General features: G+C 50.8%; 1 protein-coding gene across 1 annotated transcript in view; it reads left to right on the top strand.

Moving 5' to 3' along the window:
- Positions 1 to 13,971, top strand: part of Sctr (secretin receptor) — a 49,346-nt gene that overhangs the window by 23,361 nt on the left and 12,014 nt on the right. Inside the window, exons 4-7 of the mRNA XM_059280203.1 lie at positions 3,056 to 3,159; positions 8,213 to 8,310; positions 9,326 to 9,458; positions 10,964 to 11,117. Of these exons, the coding sequence (XP_059136186.1) occupies positions 3,056 to 3,159; positions 8,213 to 8,310; positions 9,326 to 9,458; positions 10,964 to 11,117 (489 nt within the window). The remainder of the gene's footprint in view (positions 1 to 3,055; positions 3,160 to 8,212; positions 8,311 to 9,325; positions 9,459 to 10,963; positions 11,118 to 13,971) is intronic.

Genomic DNA, 13,971 nt, shown 5'->3' with positions numbered 1-13,971 from the left:
CACAGTTAAAGAGGGTTAGAGATAAAATTTAGTGAAAGAGACTGGGTGGTGGTGGTGGTGGTGGTGGTGGCGGCGGCGGCGGCGGCGGCGGCAGCAGCAGCAGCAGCGTAGGCGGCGGCAGAGGCAGGTGGATCTCTGTGAGTTCAAGGCCAGCCTGGGCTACCAAGTGAGTTCCAGGAAAGGCACAAAGCTACACAGAGAAACCCTGTCTCAGGGGGGAAAAAATAGTGAAAGAGCTCTTGCCTAGCATGCCCCAGGCCCTAGGTTCAATCCCCAATCTCTCTCTTCCCCTCCGCCCTCCCATACACACACACACACACACACACACACACACACACACACACCCCACACACACACACACGTTTCTGGGTAGGACCGGGTGCTTATCCAGCCTTTTAGATAGGACCCAGGGAGAATCAAATGGAGGCTCTGGACAGGTTCTCCCCTGAACTGCAATGCGTGTGCACACAGACGTGCACATGTAAGCCTTCAGGGCGCTTATGAGCGACTCACTGTCCCCGTTAAGAATGAATCCCAGGAGAAGTGAGTGGAGCTGACGGCAGGGAGAGAGTCCATCCTTTCGCTGTCCCGTAGGGGTGCCCCACAGGCACCACATAGCCTTGTCAACCCGAGTCACAGTCAGAGGTCTAGGGAATGCTCCTGGGTCCCTGAGGATAGAGGGCCCTAGACAGGTGGGCAGCTGTGCTGGGCTGGACCCACAGGGAGCCGTCATCTCAGCATGTGCCCATAGCCTTTGGCTCTGGTGTGTTTCTATCCAGTCAGCCCACATTTGACCATCATTCTTTCCCATCCCCCAACCTCGCTCCCTGACTTCATTCCAAAGCTCTTTCACCCCTCCCTAGAATGCTAAGACGCTACACCCTGCCCATGCCTGCCTCTTGTGGGAAGGCCGTTTCTGGCTGACACCAGCCTGGGCACTTTCTTGTGACAGGCTGTATCCTGCTCATCCCGACTATGGTGAGAGTGATTTGTTGTAAAGTCACGTTAAGACTAAGACACGGCCCTGGGCAGAGAACTGGGATTCGGCTGGTTCTAGGCTGGTGGTTCAGGCCTCCTGAACCTTGGAAGGCTGAACATGTCTAGGGCCCTAAAGACACAGCCTTCGGAGACTAGGAGCCTCTGTGGGAGGGACCACAGGGAGTTTCCTGATGGGAAAGGACTAGCAATGGGACCCACCCTGCGTGGGCACTGTTATCCAGGGCTCCCTCACTGGGCTGTGGGGTGAGACACGCATCTGTACAGAAGGAGTTTAGAACAGCGACTGGTCTGAGAAAAGCTGATAGTGTTTCTCCAGCTCAGTGGAGCCTGTTGGACCCCAAACCACGAACAGCAGCCTAGGCCCTGGGGTCACTAGGAGAGACCAAGCCAGCCCCAGCAATAGCTGTGAAGGGGCCACTGGACAGGGCCCTCATTCATGGAACTTGGCGATGGCACCCTCAGCCTGTGACGGACACAGGTCCTCAGTGACTAGAATGAAAATTCAGTTGGTCATTCAGAACAAGGAGAGAAATTTCTGGAAACTGTAGGAGGCCTTCCTGGCCAGTGTCTCCTTCCCAGCCAGTGTCTCCTTCCTGACCAGTGACTCCTTCCCGGCCAGTGTCTCCTTCCCAGCCAGTGTCTCCTTCCTGACCAGTGACTCCTTCCTGGCCAGTGACTCCTTCCTGACCAGTGACTCCTTCCTGGCCAGTGTCTCCTTCCTGGCCAGTGGCTCCTTCCTGACCAGTGACTCCTTCCTGGCCAGTGGATCCTTCCTGACCAGTGACTCCTTCCCTTTGTCTTTGGATCCTGACTTTGTAAGGTCAGGTGGGGGACAGGGGTGGGTAGGTGTTAGAATGTATGTCTAGCATGCAAGAGTCCCTGGTGAGATTCCCCAGAGCCATACATGTGCACATACACAAGGACACCCATGCATCCCCACAGTAGGAAATCCTGCCTCCTGGTGTACCTCACGCAGTGGGAAACTCAACCCTGTTCTCTACAAAAAGAGCTCAGCCCAGGTCTGCCAACCTCATGCCTTACTCTGCCTGTGTAGTAAGCCAGTGTTGGTGCCCAAGGACTCTGGACAACACTCTTGGTTCTGGGAAACCATTACCCAGCAGCACTGTGCCCGGCAGGGATGGAGGGCAAACACAGTTGCAGCTATCCCAGCAGACAGTTTCAGTGTTTCAGCTAACGGAATAATAACCCAATTCCTTCCCTGGGGGGCAGCTGCCTGACAGGCTTTGACTCGATGGCCTCTCATGGTTTCCATCTGGTGAGGTGAGCAGGACACAGTGGTCAAGCTTGAAGACCGGAGTTCGATCCCCAGAACCTTTGTAAAATGCACTTGTAATGCCAGCGTCAGGGAGGCAGAGGCAGGTGCATCCCTGGGACTCACTAACCAGTTGGATTAGTCGAGTTGGCAAGCTCCAGGCCAGTAAGAGACTGTCTCAAAAAGCCAAGGTGGGTGGCATCTGAGGAATAGGACCCAAGGTTGACCTTTGACCTACACACACACACACACACACACACACACACACACACACACACACACACACACAGAAAGAGACAGAGAGAGACACAGAGAGAGAGAGACAGAGAGAGACAGAGAGAGAGACAGAGAGAGAGGGACAGAGAGAGAGAGGGAGGGAGGGAGGGAGGGAAGGAGACAGAAAGACGGAAGGAGAGGGAGAGGGAAGGAAGGAGAAAGGGAGAGAGAGAGAGAGAGAGAGAGCTCTGAGACCCTAAGGATTCACTGTAACAGAAACCAAGTCCTCACCATCCACCCAGATGTTTCAGGACCCACCTATTATATCAGCAGAACTGGGGTGTGAGCAAGAAAGGGAATTTGTGCATGATGTGAAGAGCCCTACAGATCCAACTCTCATTCTCCATTTACTGAGATAATGATGTGGGCAAGTCACAGCACCACTGCGTGCCTCAATTTGCCCACTTATAAAGTGACGGTAATACTTTCATGTTCCCAGAGATTTTCTTGTCACGGTTCCATCGCCTGCTCCCCACCACTCATCCGCTGTCCACTTGTCACCCTCAGGGTCTCTGTTCAGGAACTGCACGTGGGATGGCTGGTCAGAAACCTTCCCCAGGCCTGACCTGGCCTGCGGGGTCAACATGAATGACTCCTCTAATGAGAGACGGGTAAGCCTGTCACCTTGCACCGCCGTGTGGGTGGGTGAACGCCGGATGAGGTCCAGGAAGGACATGGAGTCAGAGAGGACCTGGGTGCCAGGATTATCAGCATGCACCATCACACCTAGTTCACAGGGTGTGGGGGATGGAGCCCAGGGCTTTGTGCACACTAGGCAAGCAGCGCGCTCGTCAGGCCGAGCCACATCTATGCTGGAACTTTGTTCTTTTTGTTAAAACCCCTCCTCCTTCCACTTGCTGATGATGACAGGTCCTGCTTGGCTTTCCCTTCCTTCCTTCCTTCCTCCCTTCCTTCCTTCCTCCCTCCCTCCCTCCCTCCCTTCCTTCCTTCCTTCCTCCCTCCCTCCCTCCCTCCCTCCCTCCCTCCCTCCCTTCCTCCCTCCCTCCCTCCCTCCCTCCCTCCCTCCCTTCTCCCTCCCTCCCTTCCTCCCTTCTCCCTCCCTCCCTCCCTCCCTCCTCCTCCCTCCCTCCCTTCTCCTCCCTCCCTCCTCCCTCCCTCCCTCCCTTCCTCCCTTCTCCCTCCCTCCCTCCCTCCCTCCTCCTCCCTCCCTCCCTTCTCCTCCCTCCCTCCTCCCTCCCTCCCTCCCTTCCTTCCTTCCTTTTCCGGTCCCCTTCCTGGCCATGTCACTAGAGTGATGACGAATGTCAGTAGTGTGCTCAGCCTGAGAGAAAGGCCAGATACAGATGCCCCTTAAGCGTCTACAATGTCTAGGGCTCCTACTTAGAGCAAAGATTGCCGGACTGTGGCCTTGGATCATGACCAGCTTTGGCAAATGAAGTTTTGTTGGGGCATAGCCAAGTCCATTAGCTCCGCAAGGCTGCTTCTGGGTGACAGGGATGGAACTGAGTAGTTGTGAGAGACTGTGTGGTACTTTGAGCCTAAAATATTGACTGTCTGTCTCTGAATAGGAGACACTCACTGTCAGCTGGGTAGAGGGACAGCAAACAGGTGGTACTGCCAGGCTCCAAGGGAGAGACGCTGAGTTTGACCCAGGACAGAGAGCCGGGATGTTCCTGGACTCTGAGCCCTCTAGGGGCAACACACAGCTGCAGATGTTAAAAGCTGAGGGAACAAGGGTCACATGAGAGCTCCTGGGAGTCAGGGTCATGCTGGAGTCAGACTTCACAGATAGGAAATCGGGGCTGAAGGTCACTTGGTACCGAATAGGACAAATTCTTCTGCCAGGACACTTCACACGGTCAACCTGTGCCTTCTTGGGCTCCCATGAACTGGTATAGGCATCACCAGACCAGACTGCCACCCTCAGTGGTGTGGGCCTCCCTGTGCCAAGTTTCCTAATGAAGGAAAGGGCATGGGGTAGTGGTTAAGAGCATGAACTCAGGAGCTGGATTTGCACACCAACAGGTTGAGCCAAGAACTTGTGAAATTCCACAGATCTTTTTCTTTCCTTACTTTTTTTTTTTTTTTAAAGCAGCCTCATATAGCCCAGGCTGGCCTCAGCCTCCCTAGATAGCCCAGAATGACCTAGAACTCCTGTTCAACCCAGGCTAGCCTCAACCTCCCTAAATAGCCCAGAATGACCTAGAACTCCTATTCAACCCAGGCTGGCCTCAGCCTCCCTAAATAGCCCAGAATGACCTAGAACTCCTGTTCAACCTAGGCTGGCCTCAGCCTCCCTAAATAGCCCAGAATGACTTAGAACTCCTGGTCCTCCGCCTTCTCCTCCAGAGTGCTGGAATTACAGGCATGCTACACCATGCCTGATGAATGTGGTGATGAGACTTGAACTCAGAGCGTTTAACCTGCTAGGCAAGCGTTTGATCAACTCTTTGTCATCTTAGGGAGGGGACGCTCCACACCTACTGAACCAACCACTCCGTTTCCCCTCCCCAGCTCCCCAAACCACTCCCAGCCACAAGCATTCCACGTTATCTTATTTTGTTTTTGTTAGGAAGGGTCTCATGCAGCCCAGGATGGCTTCAAACTCCTCATGTAGCTGAAGTGACTGAACATCTGATCCTCCTGCCTCTGCCTCCCACATGTTGGGTGACAGGCGTGTGCCACCATGCCCAATTTATGTGGCTGGAGCTGGTCTTTACACCAACCCTACACGATTCTTTGGTGTCCCAGACTCTAGGTCATTAATCTAAGGCAACTCATCACCCTCCACAGCTCTTCTCTTCACCCCAGTTACTGAGGGAGGGAGGCTCCACCTCACACAGTCATCACGTCGAGGGTCATCTGATGCCAAAACGTCCAATCTACATGCTTTCTCGAAGCTTCCTCCACCAGACCTTACACAGGAAGTGTTGTCTTTCATTTTGTCAATCATTCTAATATTCTCCCCATAAATTGTCACCACTCTGCCACCCCACACGCTTGGCTGGTCCTGTGCACTTCGGATGATGCCGCCGATCACCGTCTTCCAAAAGCGCCCTGAAGATTCAATAAGGTGCCTCTTAAAATAACACACTTTCACTCATGACAGCCCAGTGACATGGCCACCTGTTCAGAGCATTCTGTTGGTGAAAGAGAAAATAAGCCCATTTTTATTTTTGGAGGCTAACTCATACCTGCCGTCTGACCCTGCTGACTCATGCTGAGGAGTGGATGGTGCTGGGGAAGGACCACGTGCTGAGGGTCTTCTGAATGCCAGGCATTGTGGACACACCCCATCTACTAGCCTCCTCCTGTTTCCAACAAGCCTGCAGGGAGATAATATGACTCGCATTTCGTAGACAAAGAACTGGAGGCTCAGAGAAGTTAAGTAATTTGCTCAAGGTTGCACAGCTGGTGAGTGACAGGCTGGCCTTCTTGGGTTTGGAAGCTCGTCTTGTTTCTCTGCTGTCTACTGTGTGACACTGTGGGCCACTCCGATCCCAAGACCATTGCTGTGCAAAGTCAGCAAGGTCCCCTGAACAGTTCTTATGCCTTAGAATCATAATTCCCCTTTTCACTCTTACTGAACAGCACTTAGCCACTGTAGAAAATGCCAGGAGAGAAAAAGATGAGGGGAAATCACACCTCTGCTCAGAGCCATGAAACCAAGGTCAGTTACCTCCTGACATGTGATATGAGTTACCTCCTGACACGTGATATGAGTTACCTCCTGACACGTGATACGTCTCCTTACCACATTTTTTTATTACACGTTTTTGTTCGTGTTATGGGGGAAGAGGGCTGGTACCTGTGCCACAGCTCCGGGGACCAGAGGACAACTTGCTATAATCAGTTCTCTCCTTCTATGATATGGAGCCCAAGGACTGAAATAGCGCCATCAAGTTCGTCCACAGGTGTCTTTACTAGAGCGACCCTACCAGCCCACCACAAGCTCCCCAACCCCACCCCAGACAGAGTTTCTCTGTGTAGCTTTGGTGCCTGTCCTGGAACTCACTCTGTAGACCAGGCTGGCCTCGAACTCACAGAGATCCGCCTGGCTCTGCCTCCCGAGTGCTGGGATTAAAGGTGTGCGCCACCACCACCTGGCTCAAAAGCTTATTTTTAATGAAGATAAGAACTTGAACAGCACAGATTGCCTGATATCCTCTTTTTTTTTTCCTTCCAGACAAGGTCTTGTGTAGCATAGACTAGCTTCAAACTCACTATATTACAGGGCTCCACAGATTTTTTAAATGTGACTGTAAGATCCATTCACAGGATATATAAATTCAGGTCCCAAGCAAGACCCCCAGAACATGATAATCAATTTTTAAAAAATGCTTTGCACAGATAGCAAATTCCAGTGGCTTGCTTTATTTCTTTTCTATCAGACTTTCACGTGGTCAAATGCGGCTTTAATCTCTCTGTGTGGCCGGGAAGAACTCTGAACTTTTGATCCTTCAACCTCTACCTCCAGATAGATTCCTCAGGAACTGGAGTTAGTTACAGGCGATTGTGAACTGCCTGACATAGATCCTGGGAAGCAAACTTGGGTCTTCTGAAGAGAAGCAAGCTCTTTTGAGTGCTGAGCCATTGCTTCAGCCCCTGCGTGTCTTAACCAAGGGCACTAACAAACCTCACCATTTTAATTGAACTGGATGGTGAAGGATGTGGAGAGAGATGAAAACAGACCATGAAGGCAGAGGAGGTAATCGAGGGACAATGGGAGGAAAATGACAAGACATTTCTTACAATCACAACTTTTCTACATATGACAGACAGCCTTCCTCTAGAAGACTAATTTATTTTAGGTGGTTCTAGGAAGAAAAAAAAGAAAAGACTAATAGGTGGAATGCAAAAGTTAGCTACTTTGAGTGCTACTCAAAAAGATTCTGAGCCAGGCGGTGGTGGCGCACGCCTTTAATCCCAGCACTAGGGAGGCAGAGGCAGGTGGATCTCTGAGTTTGAGGCCAGCCTGGTCTACAGAGTGAGTTCCAGGACAGCCAGGGCTAAACAGAGAAACCTTGCCTTGAAAAATAACAACAACAACAAAAAGTTTCTGGCTGGGACTGTTATCATACACCTTTGATGACTGCACTTAGAAGGTATAAACAGGGGGATCAGGAGTTCAAAGTCATCTTCAGTTATATTATGGGTTCATGGCCAGCCTGGAATATATGAGATCCTTTCTCAAAACAAAACAAGGGATGGAGGTGTAGTTACGTTGAAAGTGCTTGCGCAGCATGCACGGAGCCCTGTGTTTGGCCCCCAGTACCTTATAACCAGATATGGCAGCACATGACACCTGTAATCCAAGCACTTAGGAAGTGGAGGCAGAGTTCAAGGTCATCAGGAAGTTTGGCCACACAGGAAGTTTTAGGCCAGTCTGAGATACATGAAACCCTTTCTCAATATACATACATACATATACATAATTATATACTATATATAATATATATTCTGGTATTTTTCATTTTGTATGCCAAATGACTTCCTCCAAAAGTAGTGAGCAGCTTGTCTCTGAAAGTATTCCAGTTAAGTCTTGAATTCATAGTGCTGGTAAAGGGACGGACCTACCAACGGCCATCGGAATAGTCGCCAAGGTTGTGGGGACCAATGCTGCCTCGAGCTGGAGCTCTGGGACACAGAAGGGCCAGCCACAGCCGATGGGCAGGTAGGGCTGACCTGTGCCTCTCTCTGCAGCATGCATACCTGCTGAAACTCAAGGTCATGTACACTGTAGGCTACAGTTCCTCCTTGGCCATGCTCCTGGTCGCCCTCAGCATCCTGTGCTCTTTCCGGTAAGAACATACGGCCCATTCTCCAGCACCCCCAGCCCTTGTGGACACAGTTCTCAAGTCTTCCTAATTTCTTGGGATGGAAAGAGGGAGGTCTGGGTGGGTTGCCTGGTTGTGGAGCTGAGGACAACTATAAATGTGGCTCAACACAAAATTCGAAACTTAAAACATATTTTTTTTTGTAACTCAGAAAAAAAAAACCAGTAAATTTTGTAGATGACAATGTGCCGTTAGAATGTCACGCAAAATGATTGTATGTAAACATATGTATGCCCTGTAGTTGGACAGCCCCGGATTTAATGTGTATACGAAGACAATTCTTTATCCAGTACAGTCCAGAGAAGCTAAAAGGTTGAGGGGCTTCCTTGAGGGGCTAGGGGTGTGGCTCAGTTGGTAGAATACCCGTCTAGCAAGTACAAGGCACTGGGTTCAATCCCTGCTCTGCATAAACTGGCCATGGTGACACAGGTCTGTGGCCACCCTAGGTGGAGTGGGAGGATCAGAAGTCCATAGTCGTCCTTCACTATGTAGGCAATTGGGAGCCAGACTAGGCTGCCTAAGATCCTATCTCAAAATAAAATACAGGGAGGACCAGTAACAAACCTGCACAGGAGAAAATTCAGGAGCTGGAGGTAGTGCTCGGTCAGAGCCTAAGACAGGTTGCTGTTGCAAAACCAGTGATTATGTTACTCTGTTCTCGGCTGGTCTGTTCTGAGTCACCGTATCGCCGTGTAGCCCCTACTAGCCTAGAACTCGAGGTGATCCTTCTGCCTCCACCGCCCACATGCTAGAATTACAGGCACACACCACTGCGCCTGGCTTTCTTTTCTTTTGTAACCACCCACCTCGGGACCTGTGCCCTCATGCGGGTTCATCGACAGAGAGAGATGGGACCTGAGGGCTGTGACAGGGCTTGGTTTCCCCATGTAAGGGAAGGGGCAGGGAGGGGCAGGTGCACCCTGTCAGAGCACCAGCCCCTCTTTCCATGGTCTTGCAGCTCCGCATTCTCTCTTGACAGGAGGCTGCACTGTACCCGAAACTACATCCACATGCACCTGTTCGTGTCCTTCATCCTGCGCGCCCTGTCCATCTTCATCAAGGATGCTGTCCTCTTCCCCTCCGATGACGTCACCTACTGTAACACCCATAGGGTAATGTGCCTAAGTGTCCTAGACTGCCTTGGAGAGGACCAAGCCCCGTAGTCCATTGTCCTTCTTGCAAGCATCCACTAAGATTACACAGATGCTCCAGGTCAAAGGAGGTGTTTGGCAGGACATGGAAGTTCCAGGAGGTTCTATAAGGTTCTGCGGCCCTGGAAGTGTGATGTAAGTCACGTGTTTCGGGAGTTGGCGGAGTCTGCCTTTAATCCCCAGTGCCTCAGAGTGGACCAGCCACTCTGGGAACTAGACCTGGGGTTAGGCTTCTCCTTTGGACCCCTGACAACTCCCAGCTAGAGACAAAGCAAAGTCTGGGAGGTGAGTTCCTGCCTGAATGTCTGCCTACCCAGGCCTTCCGAAGAACATCATTTTCTGAGTCCGACCCGTTTTCTCCCTCCCACTGTCTAGATGGCGCTTAAGTCATGGCACTCACACTGTGTGTCACCTGGGGTCCCTGACTGCCCACCATAAACAGCTCACTGCTGAAGAAGCCCTAGCATTCCACAACCTTTCCCTCTGTGTGTCCTGCCCGGATGTGGGCCTGCGGCCTCAGGCTTTTACCTCAGGGCTGCAATATGGGTGTTACAGCTCCAAGTTTCACATCCACATTCTGGGCAAGGAGGAAGGTTGCTGATGAAACATTTTATTTTCATTTTGAGAGATTTTGCTTTTTTATTTATCTTCCAGAAAGTACACACACACACACACACACACACACACACACACACACACACACACACACACACACGGAAGAGGAAAAGGCAGTTTTGTTAACTTTGACTCAGTACCCCATTCCCTCCCTAGTCTATAAGTATCCTCCTTGGAAAATGAAGGTGTTGGTCAGTACTGGGTGGTTTTCTCTGGAGGAATGCAAGTGTCTTCCTCACCAAGGCTCAGGGCCAGTTCACAAGTGGAATCCACTTCCTGATTCTGGCACATCCTAGGTCATCTTCACTGGGCCTGGGGACTTGTAGGCTCTAGAGAACACTGTGGGCCTGGTCTCCTGACCAAGGAAGGCTTCAGGAGAACCCTTGAGTGTTCATTCCTGTGTGTGTATATATATGCTTGTGCATGAGTGTGCACATGCATGTGGGGATAAGAGGTCAAGCTCAGATACCTTCCTCAGACGCTGCCTCTTATTTTTTGAGACAGGGTCTGTTACCGGCCTGGAGCTCCCCAAGGGTGTTAGGTTGACTGGCCAGTGAGCCTCAGGGACCTGCTTGTCTCTAACTTCCCAGTGCTGGGATTGCACGCATACACTACTGTATCTGCCTTTTTAAAATGAGGGTTCTGGGAATCGAACTCAGGTCCTCATGCTTAGCCAGCACACACTTCACCCACTGGGTCACCTCCACAGTCCTGTGGAGATAGTTGTGCACCTCAGGTTTCACTCTGGGCCTGCCTCCTGCCTCCTACAGTGTAGTGCTATTCTCTGTGGGAGCAGTTCCCCAAGGGAGGCTCAGTCACCCCGCCCACGCTCACATGCCTGTCTCTTCCAGGGGGGCTGTAAGCTGGTCATGGTCTTCTTCCAGTACTGCATCATGGCCAACTACGCGTGGCTGCTGGTGGAGGGCCTCTACCTACACACGCTCCTCGCCATCTCCTTCTTCTCAGAAAGGAAGAGCCTGCAGGCATTTGTGCTCCTTGGATGGGGTATGTCTGCCCAGGGGGTTGGACCTGTGTGGTTTGCAGGGAAGGATGCTAATTTGAGAGATGGGAGGATTCCGTTTCTAGTTGCAACTCCATCCATCCACCCATCAATCCACTCACCAAACTATCCACCATACACCCACCTGCCTATCCATTCAACCTGTAGACTATGCAGGGAAAGAAACCGGGGATGTCTTGTCTAGTCCCGGATCCACACTGAACTAACTTGGGTAATCTTTGGCAAGGTGCTGGATGTTTAATCCACCAACCTCAGGTTCCTTTCTTTCAAATGTGAAATAAGAGCTGTAATTTAGCATCAACTCAACGTCGGGAATCTGAGCTCTTTCCAATTTTATTCTGCCCAGCACTTGCCTCCTCTTCCATAGATGATTCCTTCTCGTGCCCTCTTTATGGGGATCCTTGCAAGTCTGGACTCAGGAGAGATGGCTCAGACAGACTTCAGCATACAGAAGACAAACTGACCCACATAACCGACGAGTACAGAGATCACCAACTTCACACCAAGCCGAATTCTGACATTTAATGTTTTCCCTTCTGCCTTTACATTGCCGTTTGTAACAGCAGCTTTATCCCCACTGTTTTCTGTGTTATCACCAGGAGCTTGTGGGATGCCTGTTTTCTCACTATCAAGCTCCAATAAGATAAAGACGAGGAACCTCTGGGTACACACACACACACACACACACACACACACACACACACACACAGAGTCCCATTTATCTCATATATGTGACTGAGACAACCACAGGGGCCTGAGAGAATGGAATGCACTGGAATGCACTGATGGCCCCAAGCCTCTCAAACTACCTGGTTTCCAAAGGATGCTCAGGATTCAGTTTCTAGGAAAGAGACAATGATAGCAATCCAGTTGTGCAAAGGCCCCATAGCATGTTTTTCTCCTGTCCTTTCTGGCCAAGGGAAATAACTTCTGTTTCTCCATCACTTACTATATTCCAGGTGGTGGCTTGGTGCTTTACACTGGTCACTTAATCAAGTCACAAACCTCCAGAAGTCTCTCAGAGACTTGAGCTCAGAGATGGGACACATATGTTCAACTCATACTCTAGACTAGGGTGGATCCAGGGTTACCTGCCAGTAACAAACATCCACCTACCCACCCACTCACCCACCCACTCAGTCACTTAGGTGCCAAATATCTGTCTACCTACCCATCCATCTACCCACTTGTGAACACAATCTATACCCACCCACCCATGCGTACATACATACACACACCGATACCCCTACCCATGTATCCATTCATACACCCATGCACCTCCCCATACACCTATCTAGCCATCACTTATGAAGCCCAAACCCATCCATCAGTCCACCCATCTGTCCATCTACCTACCCTTTTATTGTTATTTTGATTTATCACATAGGTAAGTAACCTCAAGGTTTTAGGTAGAATTAAGGTTCCTTCGAGTGGTTCACAGCTTCGTTTGGTGTCTGCCCAGTGCCTTTAACTATGTCTAAATCCCCACAGGCTAGAGTCACATCTCTCCATCAGACCATCAGGGAGGCTGGCAAAACACACTGCCCCTCCTGCTCCAGAACTTCGGCCTATTTAGCACATGACCCTTGACCAGAAGGGGCTTGTGGGGCCCTGCAGATGTCTGCATAGGCGAGTAATCCCGTGGGGATCAGGGACTTGCCTTGGACTGCCCCCGATTTAGAATGCAGCTCTCAGAGCTCCACAGCCCTAATCTGTCAGTATTTGGGAAATCTATAAGATCAGGACCCCAATTGACTCAATGCCAAGCAGTTCTTTGTGTTCAGGGCTCACAAAAGTACAGGAGTTAAGGCTGGGGGGTGTGGTTCAGCTGGGAGAGCACTTGCGTTCCATTCACGAATCGACTCCCTGGACGGCACTAACCTGGTTGGTGGTGCACACCTGTCATCCCAGGATTGCAAATACAAGGCCGTTCTCTTACACACACAGTGAGTTCGAGGACAGTCTGGGCAACAGGAGATGCTGTCTCCCACACATATTTACTAAAGCAATGTAAAGATTACTAACACCAGATTAGCAATCCCATCACCCACAGGACTTCAGTCAAGAAGGGAGATGTAAAAGTGTTTGGGATTGGACCCAGGGCCTCTTGTATACTACACACGTGCTCTACCACTGGGCCACACTCCCCAGCCCTGCTCTTCAGCTCTGCTGTTCCTCCGAACGTTCATCCTCGTGTTCCTCTCTCCGTGGGGGATGGTGCACCTGAGAGGGTACCCATGTGCGTGCCAGAGGACCACCCCAGGCCTCACGTCTTGGGATCCATCCACCAGGAAGATGGGTGCTGAACTTTCTAAGTGCTAGGCTGACTGGTGCTCAGGCTCCAGGACTCTGCCTGTCTCCACCTCCCCAGTGCTGGCATTACAAGCATGCATCACCTCACACAGCTTTTTCTCGAGTTCTGGGACTTGAACTCAGACCCCCCCATGCTGGCAAGGCAAGCTTCTTACCCAGTGAACCGTCTCCCCAGCCTGTATTCTCGCATTCCTGAACAACACACCACGCTTTCTTGATCTTCCACCTGAAACATTGTTTTTGAGTTCCGATGGAAGATAAAGGTACAGAACTCCTCATCTGCACCTATGTTCCTCATTGCTAGTTGTCACAGCTGTGGCGTAAGCCCACGTGTTCATTTACATATCCAGTGTGAACGTTATCAGAGCTGTGAAAATACCATTTACCGTGAGCCAAGTGGTGTGCAATTATTTTGTTTTCTGTTTATTTAATGTTTTATTGTTCCTGGAGTCACATTATATTTGTACATTATTATCAGTAGTAGTATTTTGATACAGATGTAATTTACCCATTGGGCTTAAGCAG

The sequence above is a fragment of the Peromyscus eremicus genome, chromosome 15, assembly GCF_949786415.1.
Source record: "Peromyscus eremicus chromosome 15, PerEre_H2_v1, whole genome shotgun sequence".
Taxonomy (NCBI): domain Eukaryota; kingdom Metazoa; phylum Chordata; class Mammalia; order Rodentia; family Cricetidae; genus Peromyscus; species Peromyscus eremicus.
This window is presented reverse-complemented; position numbering and strand designations above follow the sequence as displayed.